Here is a 20,089-nt window from a genome sequence, read left to right as displayed (position 1 = left end):
CAGTAGTGCTCCAGCTCTCTCCCAAGAGAATTTGCACACATCATCTCTTTGCATATTTTTATCACACACTCACTACATCAATTCTTCAGTTTGCTGTGGCTCAGGAAATGTCAGAAGGGAAAATTTATAAAATCTCCCACATATGCAGACATCTGGCTGAAGCAAGCAGGCCCAAAGGTCAATATGCCAAAGCTTGGCTTTGTTACTTTTCAATATTTTATCCAAGAGCTCAGTAAAATCCTGATTTCTCAAAACAGAATAGTTCCCCGCCTCTTTCAGAAATACCAATGTGACCTAGGAAATTCCTTCCAATTAGCTTGGGATTAGGAGCATTCATCTTTATTTTTTAAGTTAAAACAGACATCCCCCAAAACTCATTATCTCAAAACTTTTGTAGGTATCAATCTTGCTGCTTTCATAGTTTCTCTTGCTGCAGTCTCTAGATAGAAACATTCTTATGGGGAATAAAGCATGATCAAACATGGCAGGACTCTTGTTTTAAATTCCAAGCTGCCTGGGTTTGGCAGCTTCTTGAAATGGCCCAGCTGGTCTTAGTTGACCAGATGGCTGAAAAGCAAGGCAAATTTTCCTTATATAGGAAATAGGGCACCTCAGTTAATAATGGCTAAGGATAATGCCTCTGGAACTTTGCTCCAAGGAGATGGTTATGGACCTGTGAGAGTCACCTGCACTGCATCCCAACTGTCCCCTATCAGTGCTTGCTCTCAGTTCTACAGCCTCTTGGCTGTAGCCACAAATTAGACTCAAGACATACTTACGAGTGGCTGCAAATCATTTAGCTGTAATAACAAACAGCATAAAGGAAAAGAATTGTTTAACTCCATTTGGCTACACTCAAAGCCTGCCTGATGTCTCACAGCCTTCTATTCAGTTCACCCTGATATTTTCGTGTGGGTCAGAAAGACAATAATACACCCAGCCTTTAGTCTGCCTCTAGGGGTTCTATGCGCTGAACTGTTAGAACATAACCAGCAGAACAGCTTCTGGGAGGTTGGTAAAAAAAAATGTATATTTCAAAAACCAATTTTATAGTTTCAAATGGCAAAGTACCTGTGGAACAGATATCATGCCATTATTTCATTTTTCTTTTTTGAGGGAGGAGACTGAACTTCTAAACACCAAACTAAATAAAAACTACAAAAAGCTTTGGTTGGCAGGAAGGCAGGATATTAACTTGGATTCAATAAACACAATTTCTTACTTGAAATGTGTTTAAAATTCGTGAAGCATGTTGGAAACCTGCCCAGATTGTCTTCTCGAAAAGCTTGTTTTATAAATGTAGCCCAAATATTATGAATAGTAAAGACCTCATTGCCTGGAATGACCTTTACCTCCTCCTACTTCACCTATTTAGTCGGCTTCATAGATTCAGTTAAGGATCCCTCCTTCAGGTCATGTTCCTAGTACTGCACCTTCCCTCTTCTCTGGCTCCCTTCCCCTCTTCTCCCCTCTTCTCTCTGTGTTTCATCCTCCTCCATTTAATGTTAGGCATTTTCACTGATGTCCTGTATTCCACATTGTTTAATGATCAACATTCCACGTATCTGTCTTTGGCATACCAGATTACAGATCCCTGAGCAGGGGCAAGGACTGTTTTTTTCTTTTTTAATCTTTGGTTTCCCCAGCCCCTAGCACAATGAATAGCACAGGGGAGATATTCGATAAATGTTAAGGTGAATAAATGAATGGATGAATTAACCACCAATTAAATTATACTTAGAATACCTCTTGACTGCAAGCCTTTTCAACACTGTTTATTCATTCAGTAACCAACTCTTTACTGAGCACCTCCTATGAGCCAGGTGTTGTACTAAATGGTAGATATGTAAACATGGACAAATCAACAGAGTCCTTGTCCTCACAGGACTAAGACTCTAAAATTAAACATATTTATTTATTTTATAAGGATAATAGCATTGGAGTTGGAGACACTTATTGTTTCAGAATTTCTACGAAAGCCTCACTATGAAGGGAGAATATATGCTTTCATATATGCTTTCAGGATGCAGGACTTTCTAGAAGAACTGCTATCTAGAGACTTTTATACCTGACACCGTGTATTATGGAAGACTAGATATTTGAAAAGAATTAATTGAAATAATGGAATTTGTGGATGTTGACAGTGCTATGGCATTTTCCCCACTCTTCTAAAGATGGGAGGAGAGGGGAAGGTTGTATACCCCTATCACAGTAAGGGAAGAGGTTGACATCTCCTCCACATGTCATATCTGCTGAGCTGCTGAAACTCCAAGTTGCCCTGGGATCAGACAGTAAAAGAGTTACTAGGAGAACCTGTCTTGTATCCTTAGTAGTTTGGGCTTTGTATGAAAATGTGAACACCAGTACTTCTTTCTAACAGTATGACAGGGCTGTCTGCTGTCACGATGTTTGTTTAACTTATATGCTAAGCACATCATGAGAAATGCTGGGCTGGATGAATTACAAGCTGGAATCAAGATAGCTGGGAGAAACATCAACAACCTCATATATGTGGGTTGACACCACTCTAATGGCAGAAAGTGAAGAGAAACTAAAGAGCCTCTGGATGAGAGTGAAGGAGGAGAGTGAAAGAGCCAGTTTAAGATTAAATATTAAATAGCATCATGACAAAATGCAAAAAAAAAAAAGAAAGAAACTCTTAAATATTCCAGATGTTAAAATAAATGGTGATTATTCTCTTCAAGAAAATTAGAGATAGCAAGGGAACTTTTCATGCAAAGATGGACACACAATAAAGGACAGAAATAGTATGGACCTAACAGAAGCAGAAGGTATTAAGAAGAGGTGGCAAGAATACACAGAAGAACTATACAAAAAAGATCTTAATGACCAAGATAACCATGATGGTGTGATCACTCACCTAGAGCCAGACATCCTAGAGTGCAAAGTCAAGTGGGCCTTAGGAAGTATCACTATGAACAAAGCTAGTGGAGATGATTCAGTACCAGCTGAGCTATTTGAAATCCTAAAAGATGATGCTGTGAAAGTGCTGCACTCAGTATACCAGCAAATTTGGAAAACTCAGCAGTGGCCACAGCACTGGGAAAGGTCATTTTTCATTCCTGTCCCAAAAAAGGTAAAGCCAAAGAATGTTCAAACTACTGCACAATTGCACTCATCTCACACTCTAGCAAAGCTAGCTCAAAAAAAAAAAAAAAAAAAAAAGCTCAAAATTCTTCAAGCCAGACTTCAACAGACGTGAACCAAGAACTTTCAGATGTTCAAGCTGGATTTAGAAAAGGCAGAGGAACTAGAGATCAAATTGAAAACATCATTGGATCATAGAAAAGGCAAGATAATTTAAAAAAAAAAAGCATCTACTTCTGCTTGATTGACTATGCTAGAGCCTCTGACTGTGTGGATCACAACAAACTGTGGAGAATTCTTCAAGAGATAGGGATACCAGACCACCTTACCTGCCTCCTGAGAAATCTGAATGTAGGGCAAGAAGCAACAGTTAGAACTGGACATGGAACAACAGACTGGTTCCAAATTGGGAAAGGAGTATGTCAAGGCTGTATATTGTCACCCTGCTTATTTAACTTATATGCAGAGTACATCATGCAAAATGCTGGGCTGCATGAAACACAAGCTGGAACCAAGACTGCCAGGAGAAATATCAATAACTCCGGATAAGCAGATGACACCACCCTTATGGCAGAAAGCAAAGAAGAACTTTCCTGATGAAAGTGAAAGAGGAGAGTGAAAAATTTGGCTTAAAAGTCAACATTCAGAAAACTAAGATCATGGCATCTGGTCCCGTCACTTCATGGCAAATAGATGGGGAAACAATGGAAACAGTGAGAGACTTGTATTTTCTTGGGCTCCAAAATCACTGCAGATGGTGACTGCAGCTATGAAATCATAAGATTTTTTTCCTTGGAAGAAAAGCTATGAGAAACCTAGACATTGTACTAAAAAGCAGAGACATTTTTTGCCAACAAAGGTTGGTATAGTCAAAGCTATGGTTTTTCCAGTGGTCATGTATGGATGTGAGAGTTGGACCATAAAGAAAACTGAGTATTGGGGCTTGATAGTTTTGAACTGTGGTATTGGAGAAGACTCTTGAGAGTCCCTTGGACTGCGAGGAAATCAAACCAGTCAATCCTAAAGGAAATCAGTCCTGAATATTCATTGGAAGGACTGATGCTGAAGCTGTAACTCCAATACTCTGGCCACTTGATGCAAAGAACTGATTCATTTGAAAAGACCCTGATGCTGGGAAAGATTGAAGGCAGGAGGAAAAGGGGACAACAGGGGGTGAAATGGTTGGATGGCATCACCGATTCGGTGGACATGAGTTTGAGCAAGCTCAGGGAGTTGGTGATGGAAGAGGAAGCCTGGCATGCTGCAGTTCATGGGGCCACAAAGAATCAGACACAACTGAGCTACTGAACTGATCTGAATACATCAAATTTACTGTTAAGTTACTGCAAATATAGTCATGATCAATTTGAAGTGGCACATATTAATATATAGAAATGTATACAACTTTGATCTAAATTTTCTGTTTGTGTGTATATGAGGTTTGGCTACAAATGTACATGGAAAAATATACTTGAAGGACATAAATCTAAATTTTAATAGTTATATACTGGTTCATTAATGTCAATGATATTTTCTGTGTTTTCTATCTTATTTATAACAAGCATGTCTTACTTGTTATACATAAGATAGTGCAATGCACGTACCTATTCTGTATAGGGCATTGCCATAGACCCTGGAAGCACTTTCTCAGGGACTGCTATGTGTATAAATTAGAATGAGTGTGTGTGTAAGTAATTCTTTGTTTTCCATGATTCATTTTTTATCCCATTTTCCTTTCTCACTGTCATCCATATGAGTCACATCTCCCCACAGTCAGTTGAGAGCCAACCATGTTTAATAATAGCCTAATAAAATATACATAGAAAGATAAACCTATGATAGCAAAAGGATAATCATGATGAGTTCAGAGCCGAATATAAAATTTTTTTTATTATACTCTGTTTAGGTTTATCTGAATTCCTGATTGCCTCTCCTACAAAGATTACTAATCAGTGACCACTTATTTAGCAGTAGTTTTTTTAATTGAAATATACGTGATTTAAATATTATATTAGTTTCATGTGTACAGCATACTGATTCAATATTTTATAGATTATACTCCGTTATAAGTTATTACAAAATAATGACTTGAATTCCCTGTGAGATATGATGTATTCTTGTTGCTTTTTGATTTTATACATAGTATTTTAAATCTCTTAATCCCATAACTCTGTCTTCCCCCACCAACTTCCCTCTCCCCACTGATAACCACTAGTTTGTTCTCTATATCTCTAAGACTGTTTCTGTTTTTTCTGCATATATTCATTTGTTTTACTTTTAAGATTCCAAACATAAGTGATGTCATTTAGTGTTTGTCTTTCTTTCTCTAACTTATTTCACTAAACAGAATATTGTCTAGCTCCAACCACATTACTGCAGATGGCAGAATTTCATTCTTTTATATAACTGAGTAATATGTTCTTTATCCATTTGTCTATTGATGAGCAATTATGTTACTTCCATATCTTGCCAATTGCAAATAGTGCTGCTATGAACACTGGTGCATATATCTTTTTGAATTAGTGATTTCAATTTTTTTCTGGATATACACCTAAGAGTGAAATTGTTGGATCATGGTAGTTCTATTTTTAGTTTTTTGAGGAATCCCTATATTGTTTTCCCTAGTGGCTGCACAAAGTTACATTCCCACCAACTATGTATGAGGGTTCCCTTTTCCCCACATCCTCACCAACCAACATTTGTTATGTGTAGGCTTCTTGATGCTAGCTATTCTGACAGGTGTGAGGTTTTGATTGTGGCTTTGATTTGCATTTCCCTGATGATTAATGATGTTGAGAAACTTTTCACGTGCCTGGTGACCATCTGCTTTTCCTCTTTGCAAAAATGTCTATGTAGGTATTTTGCCTCCTTTTGGATTGGGTTGTTTAGTTTTTTATATTGAGTTATATGAGCTATTTATTTACTTTGGATATTAACTCCTTGTCAATCATATCATTTGCAAATATTTTCTTCTATTTAGTAAGTTGCCTTTTTGTTTTGTTTATGGTTTCTGTTGCTGTGAAAAAGCTTTTGAGTTTAATCAGGTTCCATTTGTATATTTTTGCTTTTATTTCTTTTGCCTTAGGAGACAGATCAAAAAAAAATAATGCTACGCCTTATGTCAAAGAATGTTCTGCCTTGGAGTCTTCTTGGAGTTTTATGTTTTCAGGTCTTACATTTAGGACTTTAATCCATTTTGAGTTTATTTTTACATATGATGTGATGAAATGTTTTAATCTCATTCTTTTATGTGTAGCTGTACAATTTTCCCACCAGCACTTATGAAAGAGACTTTGTTTTCTCCATTGTTTATCCTTGCCTACTTTGTCATAGATTAATTGACTGTGTATGTTGGGTTTATTTGTGAGCTTTTTATTCTGGTCCACAGATCTATGTGTCTGTTTCTGTGCCAATGCCATGATGTTTTGCTTACTGTAGCTTGGTCATATTATATGAAATCAGGGATTGTGATGTCACAGCTTTGTTTTTGGATGTCTTTCCATTCCTTTGTATCATCCTCAGTTTCCTTCATCATTGTTTTATACTTTTCAAAGTACAGGTCTTTTACTTCCTTTGTTAAGCTTTATTTCTGGATATTTTATTCTTTTTGATGTGATTTAAATAGGATTTTTTCTTTCTCTTTCTGATAGTTCATTATTAGTGTATAAAAAAGCAACAGGTTTCTATATATTAACCTTGTATCCTACAACTTTTCTGAATTTATTTATTTATTCTACTAGTTTTTTGGTGGATACTTTAGGATTTTCTACATAAAGTACCATATAATCTGCAAATAGTGACAGTTTTACTTTTTCCCTTCCAATATGGATGCTTGTTCTTGCTTCCTTCCATCTGAGTACTGTTACTAGCACTTCCAATACTACGTTTAAAAAAGTGAGGAGAATGGGCATCCTTGTCTTGTTTCTGATTTTATTTTATTTTTAGCTTAAACGGAGCAATTTATTTTCTCATGGTTCTGGAGGCTCAGCGTCCAAGATCAAAGTAGCAGCAGGGTTGTTTTGTTCTTTTCTTAAAATTTTATTTATTTATTTTAATTGGAAGCTAATCACTTTATAATATTATAGTGGTTTTTGCCATACATTGACATGAATCAGCAATGGGTGTACATGTGTTCCCCATCCTGAACCCCTCTCCCACCTCCCTCCCCATCCCATACCTCAGGGTCATCTCAGTGCACCAGCCCTGACACCCTGTCTCATGCATCAAACCTGGGCTGGCGATCTATTGCACATATGATAATATACATGTTTCAATGTGATTCTCTCAAATCATCCCACCCTAGCCTTCTCCCACAGAGTCCGAAAGTCTGTTCTTTACATCTGAGTCTCTTTTGCTATCTTCCATATAGGGTCATTGTTACCATCTTTCTAAATTCCATATATCTATGTTAATATAGTGTATTGGTGCTTTTCTTTCTGGCTTACTTCACTCTGTATAATAGGCTCCACTTTCATCCACCTCATTAGAACTGATTCAAATGCATTCCTTTTAATAGCTGAGTAATATTCCATTGTGTACATTTACCACAGTTTTTTTAATCCACTCATCTGCCGATGGACATCTAGGTTGCTTCCATGTATTGGCTATTGTAAACAGTGCTGCAATGAACATTGGGGTACACACATCTCTTTCAATTCTGGTTTCCTCGATGTGTATGCCCAGTGGGATTGCTGGGTCATATGGCAGTTGTATTTCCAGTTTTTTAAGGAATCTCCACACTGTTCTCCATAGTGACTGTACTAGTTTGCTTTCCCACCAACAGGGTAAGAGGGTTCCCTTTTCTCTGTACTCTCTCCAGCATTTATTGTTCATAGACTTTTTGATAGCAGCCATTCTGACTGGCATGAGATAGTACCTCATTGTGGTTTTGATTTACATTTCTCTGATAATGAGTGATGTTGAACATCTTTTCATGTGTTTGTTAACCATCTGTATGTCTTCTTTGGAGAAATGTCTGTTTAGTTCTTTGGCCCATTTTTTTTTTAATTGGGTCGTTTGTTTTTCTGGAATTGAGCTGCATGAGCTGCTTGTGTATTTTTGAAATTATTCCTTTTCAGTTGCTTCTTTGCTATTATTTTCTCCCATTCTGAAGTCTGTCTTTTCAGCTTGCTTATAATTTCCTTTGTTGTGCAAAAGCTTTTAAGTTTAATTAGGTCCCATTTGTTTATTTTTGCTTTTATTTCTATTACTCTGGCAGGTGGGTCATAGAGGATCCTGCTGTGATTTATGTAAGAGAGTGTTTTGCCCATGTTTTCCTCTAGGAGTTTTATAGTTTCTGGTCTTACATTTAGATCTTTAATCCATTTTGAGTTTATTTTTGTGTATGGTGTTATAAAGTGTTTTAGTTTCATTCTTTTACAAGTGGTTGGCCAGTTTTCCCAGCACCACTTGTTAAAGAGACTGTCTTTTCTCCATTGAATATTCTTGACTCCTTTGTCAAAGATAAGGTGTCCATAGGTGCATGGATTTATCTCTGGGCTTTCTGTTTTGTTCCATTGATCTATATTTCTGTCTTTGTGCCAGTACCATACTGTCTTGGCTTTGTAGTAGAGCCTGAAGTCAGGCAGGTTGATTCCTCCAGTTCCATTCTTCTTTCTCAAGATTGCTTTGGCTATTCGAGGTTTTTTGTACTTCCATACAAATTATGAAATTATTTGTTCTAGCTCTGTGAAAAATACCGTTGGTAGCTTGATAGGGATTGCATTGAATCTATAGATTGCTTTGGGTAGAATACTCCTTCTCGCTATATTGATTCTTCCGATCCATGAACATGGTATATTTCTCCATCTATCAGTGTCCTGTTTGATTTCTTTCACCAGTGTTTTATAGTTTTCTATATATAGGTATTTTGTTTCTTTAGGTAGATTTATTCCTAAGTATTTTATTCTTTTCATTGCAATGGTGAGTGGAATTGTTTCCTTAATTTCTCTTTCTGTTTTCTCATTGTTAGTGTATAGGAATGCAAGGGATTTCTGTGTGTTAATTTTATATCCTGCAACTTTACTATATTCACTGATCAGCTCTAGTAATTTTCTGGTGGAGTCTTTAGGGTTTTCTATGTAGAGGATCATGTCATCTGCAAACAGTGAGAGTTTTACTTCTTTTGCAATCTGGATTCCCTTTATTTCTTTTTCTTCTCTGACTGCTGTGACTAAAACTTCCAAAACTGTATTGAATAGTAGTGGTGAGAGTGGGCACCCTTGTCTTGTTCCTGACTTTAGGGGAAATGCTTTCAATTTTTCACCATTGAGGATAATGTTTGCTGTGGGTTTGTCATATATGGCTTTCATTATATTGAGGTATGTTCCTTCTATGCCTGCTTTCTGGAGGGTTTTTATCATAAATGAATGTTGTTGTTTTTGATTTTAAAAGAAATGCTTTTAGTCTTTCACCGTTGGGTATGTAGTTAGCTGTGGGTTTGTCATAAATGGTTTTTTATTATATTGAGATATAGTCCTTCTATGTCCATCTTGATGAGAGTTTTTATTAATATCATGAATGGATATTGAATTTTTTCAAATGCTATTTGAGATCATTATATGATTTTTATTCTTCCTTTTGCTAATGTGGTATATCACATTGATTAGTTTGCAAGTATTAAAATATCCTTAAGCCACTGGAATAAATCCCACTTGATCATGCTATGGTGCTGCTGCTAAGTCACATCAGTCATGTCCGACTCTGTGCGACCCCATAGACGGCAGCCCACCAGGCCCCACCATCCCTGGGATTCTCCAGGCAAGAACACTGGAGTGGTTTGCCATTTCCTTCTCCAATGCATGAAAGTGAAAAGTGAAAGTGAAGTCGCTCAGTTGTGTCCGACTCAGCGACCCCATGGACTGCAGCCTACCAGGCTACTCTGTCCATGGGATTTTCCAGGCAAGAGTACTGGAGTAGGGTGCCATTGCCTTCTCCAATCCTTTTTATATATTGTTGGATTCATTTTGCTAATATTTTGTTGAAGATTTTTACATCTGTGTTCATCAGTGATATTGGCCTGGAATTTTCTTACTTTGCAGTGTCTTTTTCTGGTTTGGGTATCAAAGGTAAAGGTGGCTTCAGAGATTGAATTAGGAGTGTTCTCTCCACTTCAGTTCTGGGGAATAGTTTGAGAAGCATAGGTATTAGCCCTTCTTTATATGTTTGGTAGATTTTTCCTGTGAAGCCATCTAGTCCTGGACTTGTGTTTGCTAGTTTTTTTAAAAATTACAAATTTAATGGTTCTGCTAGTTATTGGTCTTTTCAAATTGTTTCTCCTTGATTCAGTCTTGGCAGGTGTATGCTTCTAGAAATTTGTCCATTTCTTTGAGGTTGTACTATTTGTTGGCATATACTGTTGGTAGTATTCTCTTATGAGTTTTGTACCTGTGTGGTATTGTCCGTTATTTCTCTTCTTTCAGTTATTGTGTCGTTTATTTGGGTCCTCTCTCTTTTCTTCTTGGTGAAACAAGCTAAAAGTTTATCAAGTTTGTTTATCTTTTTGAAAAACCAGCTCTCACTTTCTTTGATATTTCCCCTTTTACCTTTATTATTTCCTTCCTTCTGCTGAATTTGGGCTTTTTTGTTCTTTTTCTAATACCTTTACGTGGTAGGCTGTGTTTTTTCATTTGAGATTTTTCTTATTTCTGGAGGAAGGCCAGTATTGGTGTAAATTTCTTAGAACAGCTTTTGCTGCATCCCATAGATTTTGGAAAGTTGTGGTGGAAAGTTGTGTTTCCCTTTTCATTTATCTTGTTTTATTTTCTCATTTCCTCTTTGATTTCTTCATTGACTCATTTAGTAGCATGTTGTTTAGTCTCCACGTGTTTGTTCTTTTCTCATTTTTCTTTCTGTAACAGATTTTCAACTTCAAACTGTTATGGTCAGAAAAGATGCTTGAAATAATTTCTGTCCTTTTCAATTTGTTGAGACTTATTTTATGGCCTAGCTTGTAATCTGTCCTGGAAGTAGGTCCATGTGCACTTGAAAACAGTATGTATCCTGCTGTTTGGGCATGAAATTTCCTGTAGGTATCTATTCAGTCTAACTGGTCTATCATGTCATTTAAGACCACTGTTGCCTTATTGATTTTCTCTCTGGATGATCTGTTCATTGATGTAAGTGGGGCATTTAAGTTCCCTACTCTTACTGTATGATTGTCCATTTCTCCCTTTATTTCTGTTAGTATTTCTTTGTATGTATAGATTTTCCTTTATTGGATGTATATTTGTTAATGTGTGTAATATATTCTTGTATTGATCACTTTATCATTGTATAATGTCTTTCTATGTCTTTTGTTATAGCCTTTGTTTTAAAGTCTATTTTGTATGATATGAGTATTACTACTGCCTCCTTTCTTGTCATTTCCATTTATGTGAAATGTCTTTTTCCATTTCCTCTCTTTCAGTCTTGTGTGTGTCTTTAGTTCTGAACTGAGTTTTGTAGGCAGCATAAAGATGGGTCTTGTTTTTTTAAAAAATACAATCAACCACTCTATGTCTTTTGATTGAAACATTTAGTCCTTTAACATTTAGAGTAATTATTGATAGATATGTACTGATTGACATTTTATTACTTATTTTCTGGCTGATTTTATAGTTTTTTTCTGGTTATTTCTTTTTGTTTCTTTCCTTGTGGTTTGATGATTATCTTTGGTAATAGTATGCTTATGTTTCTTTCTTTTTAGTTTTTGTGTTTCTATTGTAGGTTTTTTTATTTGTGGTTTTCATGGGGTTCATATATGTTGACCTATAACTAAATCTACCTGTTTTAAACTGATAATCATTTTAGTTCAAACACATTTAAAAGATCATTGTTTATACCTCTCCCCAACATTTTGTGTCTTAATATCATATTTTACATCTTCATGTTTATCCCTTTAACTCTTTATTGTAGTTATAGTTCCTTTTACATTTTTTTGTCTTTTAATATTTGTACTGGCTTAGTTAAGTGGTAGATCCTCAATCCTTACTATATATTTTCCTTTCCTTTCCTTTTTGGAACTTCAATTTTCTATAGATTCTTACTTTTTTCCTTCTCCCTCAAAGAGAAAACCCTTTAACATTTCTACATTTCTTTTACAGCAGGTTTAGTTTTGATGAAATCTTTTAGCTTTTGCTTTTCTGAGGAGTTTTATATATGCTTTGATGCTAATAGCAGTCTTTCTGGGTAGCGTATCCTAGGTTGCAGGTTTTTCCATTTCAGCACTTTGAATATATCATGCAACTCTCTTCTTACCTGCAATATTTCTGCAGAAAAATCAGCTAATAGCCTTATGGAGTTTCCTCCATATGAGGATATGAGGTATATGAGTCTGTTTTTATCTTGCTGCCTTTAAAATTGTCTTTAAGTTTTTCCATTTTAATTATGATATATCTGTCTGGTTTTATACTGTTTGGAACTCTCTGTGCTTCCTGTACCTGGATATCTTTCCTTTTTCACTAGTTTGGGAGGTCTTTAGCCATAATTTTCTCAAATACATTTTCAATCTCCTTCACCCTCTTCTCCTGCTGGGACCCTTATAGTTTGAATATTGGTAAAATTAATGCTAAGCCAGAGATCTCATAAACTGTTCTCATTTTTAAAAATTTGTTTTCTTTTATGTGATTTCCATTACTTTGTTTTCCAGATCACTTATGCATTCTTCTGTGTCAGTCTGCTTTTCATTCCTTCTAGTGTGTTTATTTTCCATTATTGAATTCTTTATTTCTGATTGAGTCTTTTTTTATATTCTTTGTTCCATATTAACATTCTCACTATATTTATCTATTGTTTTCCTTATTTCAGTTAACATTCTTATTAGCAATGCTTTGCATTCTTTATCAGGTCAATTATATATTTCTATATAATTATGTATTTTAATTATTAAAAGAGTATCTCCAGCTCTATACAGTCAGCAAAAACAAGACTTGGAGCTGACTGTGGCTCAGATCATGAACTCCTTATTGCCACATTCAGACTTAAATTGAAGAAAGTAGGGAAAACCACTAGACCATGCAGATATGACCTAAATCAAATCCCTTTTGATTATACAGTGGAAGTGAGAAATAGATTCAAGAGATTAGATCTGATAGACAGAGTGCCTAATGAACTATAGAATGAGGTTCATGACATTGTACAGGAGACAGAGATCAAGACCATCCCCATGGAAAAGAAATGCAAAAAAGCAAAATGGCTGTCTGAGGAAGCCTTACAAATAGATGTGAAAAGAAGAGAAGCGAAAAGCAAAGGAGAAAAGGAAAGATATACCCATTTGAATGCAGAATTCCAAAGAATAGCAAGGAGAGATAAGAAAGCCTTCTTCAGTGATCAGTGCAAAGAAATAGAGAAAAACAATAGAATGGGAAAGACTAGAGATCTCTTCAAGAAAATTAGAGATACCAAGGGAACATTTCATGCAAAGATGAACACAATAAAGACAGAATGGTATGGACCTAACAGAAGCAGAAGGTATTCAGAAGTGGCAAGAATACACAGAAGAAATATACAAAAAAGATCTTCATGACCCAGATAATCCCGATGGTGTGATCACTCACCTAGAGCCAGACATCCTGAAATGTGAAGTCAAGTGGGCCTTAGAAAGCATCACTATGAACAAAGCTAGTGGAGGTGATGGAATTCCAGTGGAGCTATTTCAAATCCTGAAAGATGATGCTGTGAAAGTGCTGCACTCAATATGCCAGCAAATTTGGAAAACTCAGCAGTGGCCATAGGACTGGAAAAGGTCAGTTTTCATTCCAATCTCAAAGAAAGGCAATGCTAAAGAATGCTCAAACTACCACACAATTGCACTCATCTCACACGCTAGCAAAGCAATGCTCAAAATTCTCCAAGCCAGGCTTCAACAGCACGTGAACCATGAACTTCCAGATATTCAAGCTGATTTTAGAAAAGGCAAAAGAACCAGAGATCAAATTGCCAACATCTGTTGGATTACTGAAAAAGCAGAAGAGTTCTAGAAAAACATCTACTTCTGGTTTATGGACTATGCCAAAGCCTTTGACTGTGGATCACCACAAACTGTGGAAAATTCTTAAAGTGATGGGAATGCCAGACCACCTGTCCTGCCTCTTGAGAAATCTGTATGCATGTCAGGAAGCACCAGTTAGAACCAGACATGGAACAACAGACTGGTTCCAAATCGGGAAAGGAGTACATTAAGGCTGTGTATTGTCACCCTGCTTATTTAACTTATATGCAGAGTACATCATGAGAAAAGCTGGGCTGGATGAAGCACAAGCTGGAATCAAGATGGCAGGGAGAAATACCAATAACCTCAGATATGCAGATGACACCACTATTATGGCAGAAAGTGAAGAACTAAAGAGCCTCTTGATGAAAGTGAAAGAGGAGAGTGAAAAAGTTGGCTTAAAACTCAACATTCAAAAAATGAAAATCATGGCATCTGGTCCCATCACTTCATGGGAAATAGATGGGGAACCAGTGGAAACAATGACAGATTTTATTTTAGGGGGCTCCAAAATCATTGCAGATGGTGACTGCAGGCATGGAATTAAAAGACGCTTGGTCCTTGGAAGAAAGATTATGACCAACCTAGATAGCATATTAAAAAGCAGTGATATTACTTTGCCAACAAAAGTCCATCTAGTCAAGGCTATGGTTTTTCCAGTGGTCATGTATGGATGTTAGAGTTGGACTATAAAGAAAGCTGAGTGACACAGAATTGATGCTTTTGAAAGTGGTGTTGGAGAAGACTCTTGAGAGTCCCTTGGACTGCAAGGAGATCCAACCAGTCCATCCTAAAGGAAATCAGTCCTGAATATTCATTGGAAGGACTGATGCTGAAGCTGAAGCTCCAATACTTTGGCCACCTGATGCAAAGAAATGACTCATTTGAAAAGTCCCTGATACTGGGAAGGATTGAAGGCAGGAGGAGAAGGGGACAACAGAGGATGAGATGGTTGGATGGCATCACTGATTCAATGGACATGAGTTTGAGTAAGCTCCAGGAGTTGGTGATGGACAGGAAGGGCTGGCACGCTGCAGTCCATGGGGCTGCAAAAAGTTGGACATGACTGAACTGAACTGACCTGACCTGAATTATTTTTTTTCAGTGATTTTTCTCTTACTGTTTCGATTGAGAGTAGGTCCTATGCTTTATTATTTTCCTTAATTTTGTTTGCCTGTATGAATTTAAGTGAAACAGTTATCTATTCCAATCTGGAAGAGATGTCATATATGGAAGTGTCCCTATGCAGACTGTGTGCCTAATGCGTTTGGAGAGAGAGCAGATTTGACGTGGACATAAGCAAGGACTTTCCTCAGGTTGTGCTGGTAGCTATTATGTTGGTAGCTATTACGTTGATGTGAGGCTGGAGATAGAGGAGTTAGAGCTGTAGCTGGGTGTGAGTTGGGACTTTCCTTCTACTCAGTGGACAGCACTGGCCTCCAAGTAGCTGGAGTAGAAGCCCTGCGGGTTGCACCTGAGCTGGCTGTGTTCCATTTAGGTGTCTGCTTTCCCCTTTCCCAACACTGGGACTTTCGCCCCAGAGGTGGAAATTGCAGAGGCAGGGAAGCCCATGTGGGCCCTCTCAGCTCATTTTTGCCATAGACAGCAGTCTGAGTTGTTTCTAATGTGCTGCCTGTGCAGGTGCCAGCACTTATTTCTATCTGCTTAGATGCAGCCTCAGGTCCAAGTCCTGCTTGTCTCTCACTGCTGATCAGTCCCCCAGTCTGTGACACTGCCGCCCTTTTGTGGAGCTGCACTGCAGGGCAGGAGGGGCCAGTGTGGACTCTCTTTGTGTATCGGGGTTAGCTGTAGTGGAGTAGCCGCCCTCAGAGTTCTGGGCTGCTTCTGATACAGTGCTTGAGTATGTGCCAACAGTAGTTACTGCTGCGTCACCCAGGCTTTGCCCCAGGACTAGGTCATCTCTCTATCCCATGGCCTAGCTTTTTCCCTGGCTGTGGCAGCCCTAGATCACATACCACGCTGAGACGTGTAGTAAGCTCTGCTGGAGCAAACACCAAGCAGTTGTGGGAAACTTGATAGCCCCTGGAGCAGTCCTCTAACCATCTTCTCTGCCCTGCCCTGGGGAAGCCAGTGCACAAGCACTCCTCAGGAGCAGAAACCAGGCTTCCTACAGACCTCCTGTTGGTCCCAGTATCCTCCAAGCAGCCAAGAGGGCTCATCTACTCTGTGTATGACCCCTGGACTGGGGCATCCAGTCCGTGGTTTTCACTGCTCACTCCCCAAAGCTGGTGTTTGTTCATGTAATCTCTCTTTTCCTCTGAGACTCCTCCCAGGGTCATGGGCCCTGACTTATTTTTCTCCCCTTCCTACTTGATTCCATATGTATCTTTCTTAGCCTTGCTTGTACAAGAATCTTTCTGCTAGTTTCCATTTAGTTTTCAATGAATATTGTTCCACATGCAAATGTAATTTTGATGTATTCATGGCAAGAGGTGACTTCCGTGTCCTCCTACACTACCATCTTGACTAATCTCCTTTTTAGCAACAGTTTTGACCATGATGTAAAATCACAATGGCTAATAAGAATGAATAACAAATTTATAAAATCTCAAGCTCCCATTTTGAAGTAAATGACTATTCTTTTTGTATCAATGAGTTGTTGGAGGCTAAATATCTTATGTTTTGACATTATCTGTTTGCAGTGTACCACCAATACTTTAACTATCTATTAAATTGTGCGATATATTTGTGTGTCCTAAGGTTAAATGGCATGGCATACAGTGACAGCAGTAACTAATAAATAATGGGAAATAAACAAATGAACCTGTTTGGGAGGAGGCATAGAGTGGATTAAAATTCCTGTTAGGCAGTACTGATATGTGATTATGTAGCTGGAAAAAAAAAAGCTGTTACTATTTCTGACATCCGTATTCCAATAGAAATATGACATAGGTGTTTTGTACTATTTGTTATCCTATAAAGTAAAAAAGTATCAGAGACAGATCTATTCCTTTCTCTATTAGCATACATTATCTTAATATTTATCTTTGAGGGCATAAAACTTGAAAAATTAGTCTAACTATTTTCCCACTATTCAACAAAACTCCATTAAAGCCACAGAACTCTTCCATATGTCATCTTATCTTCCAACACAGGCGATAACGTGGAACATGATACAACATTTCTTATCATGTCAGTTGCAGCACAACTAAACATAAGCCCAAGCCTGCAAAGATAGAGGATTACATCTCAGTTACTTTCTGGAACTGGGTTTTGTAGTAACTGCTAAACCAGTATGAGACAGTGTATACTGCATACTAAATTGAACTCACAGTCTGGAAAATTGAGGCTAATGACTCAATGTACTCAGTGAAAGGGGGAAATATACATAGGAACATTCTGAGGTTCTGAGGCATTTCACAAGCAGGATGTTTATCATTATTTTCCTGAGCAATATTTACAAGTGCAGACAGCCACTCTTACATAAAAATAAATTATGCAACCATTATATTATTCAAGGTACTTCAAAATGTCTTTTTGCCCCTAATATCCACTCCATACTTCTTTGTAAACCTGCCACAGTTGCCAGAATTTTTACCATCTTCAGTGACTCCACTGTTATTCTCTAGGTAACTGTGTTACTCAAAATAGTAATGTTATTAGCCATTAAGGTAAATTAAGGCATAGCAAACAAACAGATATCTGATTTGCTGCACCCTAATACTGCACATTCATTTCCTATGTACACTCATTACACTCTGTGTAAATTTGCAGTAGCTTAATTACAGTCTATGGGTTCACAAAAGAGTCAGACGCAACTCAGCGACTAAACAGGAACAAATTCAATCTTTTATTACAGTGAAAGACTTCACCGAGTACATGAATCACAATAGCCTCCCCAATAAATACTTGACAATACAACATAAGTTGTATCAATCTTACTCCACTTCCTGCAAGCTTCATGCCTCGTAAACAACATGAGGTCAAAAGTACTCAAGGGCTTCTGAGAATTCCTGAGCCATGTTTCTGCCTCTGCTCATTCCTCTTCTCTCTCAACCCTGAATCCCCTTTGCCCTAATTATTCTGATTGCAAAGATCCCCACCTTGTTCTAAGAACTCTTAATGCTCTCAAACTCAGCTTTCCATTTTCTTACTGTACTTGCATCTCCAGGTGCCGCACAGGAGCAAACATTTCTGTCTTAACAGAATTCTCCAGCCCGTAAGACCTTTGACAAACTTCTCAGGTCACTTGTTGTGAATTGAGATTTCTTACCTTCGGCAGAGATGCCCTGGAGCCTGAACTCTGGGTGGTCATTGTTAAGACTGTCGTTATGCCCAGTGCAACTCTGGCAGGGGCCGCATCCATGTTTATCCAAAAAGAGACCCAGGACAAAATGACTATCAACAAACTGGGGATGTACATCTGGATCAAATAATATCCCATCTGGCGTTCCAGGTGAAACTTAACCTCGATGCAGGTAAACTTTCCTGGAAACAGGAAATGATGATTTAAAAGCCTGTTTGAAATGATCTTTCCCACTCCAGCCTCCCACTTTATTTTTATTAAAAAAGAACATTAAAGATGGATTTGAAAGATTGCACAAAACACTGACTCTACATACCCAATTCAACTCTTTTCCAACTCAACCAGTAATGAAAATGACAGTGTGAGAATGAGTGATCTAAAAAGTCACTGGCTCAAAACCACATGGCATATTTGGTTTTCAAATCTATGCTTCTGGCAGTGTGATTGTTTAGACAGAGCTTCCGAGTTTTCTAGACTATTCAGTGGCAAGAAACTATTCATGTTTTGTGGGAATTATAGTATATAATATACAGCATACAATATGTAACCTACAGCATAAATGTGTAGCATACACTATATAGCATTTAATACATAACATATAATATGAAATAGTTGAAACTGTACCTTCCTAAGCAGTGAAGTTCATGTGAGGCTCCTAAAGGATTTGGATAATTGTATATCTGTCTTCATGTTAGCAATAGCAAGAGAAAAATGGACATTTTTAGAAGCTGTGAATTTAATCTGATCATTGTAAAAATTTCATAATCTCCTGGGTAATTACTTGAGGACATTTAGAATATACCTAGAATCTGTTTCGTTTCAGTTCAGTTCAGTTCAGTCGCTCAGTCGTGTCCGACTCTTTGCGACCCCATGAATCACAGCACGCCAGGCCTCCCTGTCCATCACCAACTCCCGGAGTTCACTCAGACTCACGTCCATCGAGTCGGTGATGCCATCCAGCCATCTCATCCTCTGTCGTCCCCTTCTTCTCCTGCCCCCAATCCCTCCCAGCATCAGAGTCTTTTCCAATGAGTCAGCTCTTCGCATGAGGTGGCCAAAGTACTGTGGTTTCAGCCTTTAGCATCATTCCTTCCAAAGAAATCCCAAGGCTGATCTTCAGAATGGACTGGTTGGATCTCCTTGCAGTCCAAGGGACTCTCGAGAGTCTTCTCCAACACCACAGTTCAAAAGCATCAATTCTTCAGCACTCAGCTTTCTTCACAGTCCAACTCTCACATCCATACATGACCACTGGAGAAACCATAGCCTTGACTAGACAGACCTTAGTCGGCAAAGTAATGTCTCTGCTTTTGAATATGCTATCTAGGTTGGTCATAACTTTTCTTCCAAGGAGTAAGCGTCTTTTAAATTCATGGCTGCAGTCACCATCTGCAGTGATTTTGGAGCCCAGAAAAATAAAGTCTGACACTGTTTCCACTGTTTCCCCATCCATTTCCCATGAAGTGATGGGACCGGATGCCATGACCTTCGTTTTATGAATGTTGAGCTTTAAGCCAACTTTTTCACTCTCCTCTTTCACCTTCATCAAGAGGCTTTTGAGTTCCTCTTCACTTTCTGCCATAAGGGTGGTGTCATCTGCATATCTGAGGTTATTGATATTTCTCCTGGCAATCTTGATTCCAGCTTGTGTTTCTTCCAGCCCAGCATTTCTCATGATGTACTCTGCATATAAGTTAAATAAGCAGGGTGACAATATACAGCCTTGACGTACTCCTTTTCCTATT

General features: G+C 37.9%; 1 protein-coding gene across 2 annotated transcripts in view; it reads right to left on the bottom strand.

Moving 5' to 3' along the window:
• GLRA2 (glycine receptor alpha 2) overlaps positions 1–20,089 on the bottom strand; it is a 207,326-nt gene that overhangs the window by 109,057 nt on the left and 78,180 nt on the right. For both annotated transcript variants that reach the window (XM_070289801.1, XM_070289800.1), the window contains exon 7: positions 18,312–18,526. In XM_070289801.1, the coding sequence (XP_070145902.1) occupies positions 18,312–18,526 (215 nt within the window). The remainder of the gene's footprint in view (positions 1–18,311; positions 18,527–20,089) is intronic.

Source organism: Ovis canadensis, chromosome X, assembly GCF_042477335.2.
Source record: "Ovis canadensis isolate MfBH-ARS-UI-01 breed Bighorn chromosome X, ARS-UI_OviCan_v2, whole genome shotgun sequence".
NCBI classification, from domain to species: domain Eukaryota; kingdom Metazoa; phylum Chordata; class Mammalia; order Artiodactyla; family Bovidae; genus Ovis; species Ovis canadensis.
The sequence above is the reverse complement of the archived record's forward strand: the minus strand, read 5'-3'. Positions and strand labels throughout refer to the sequence as shown.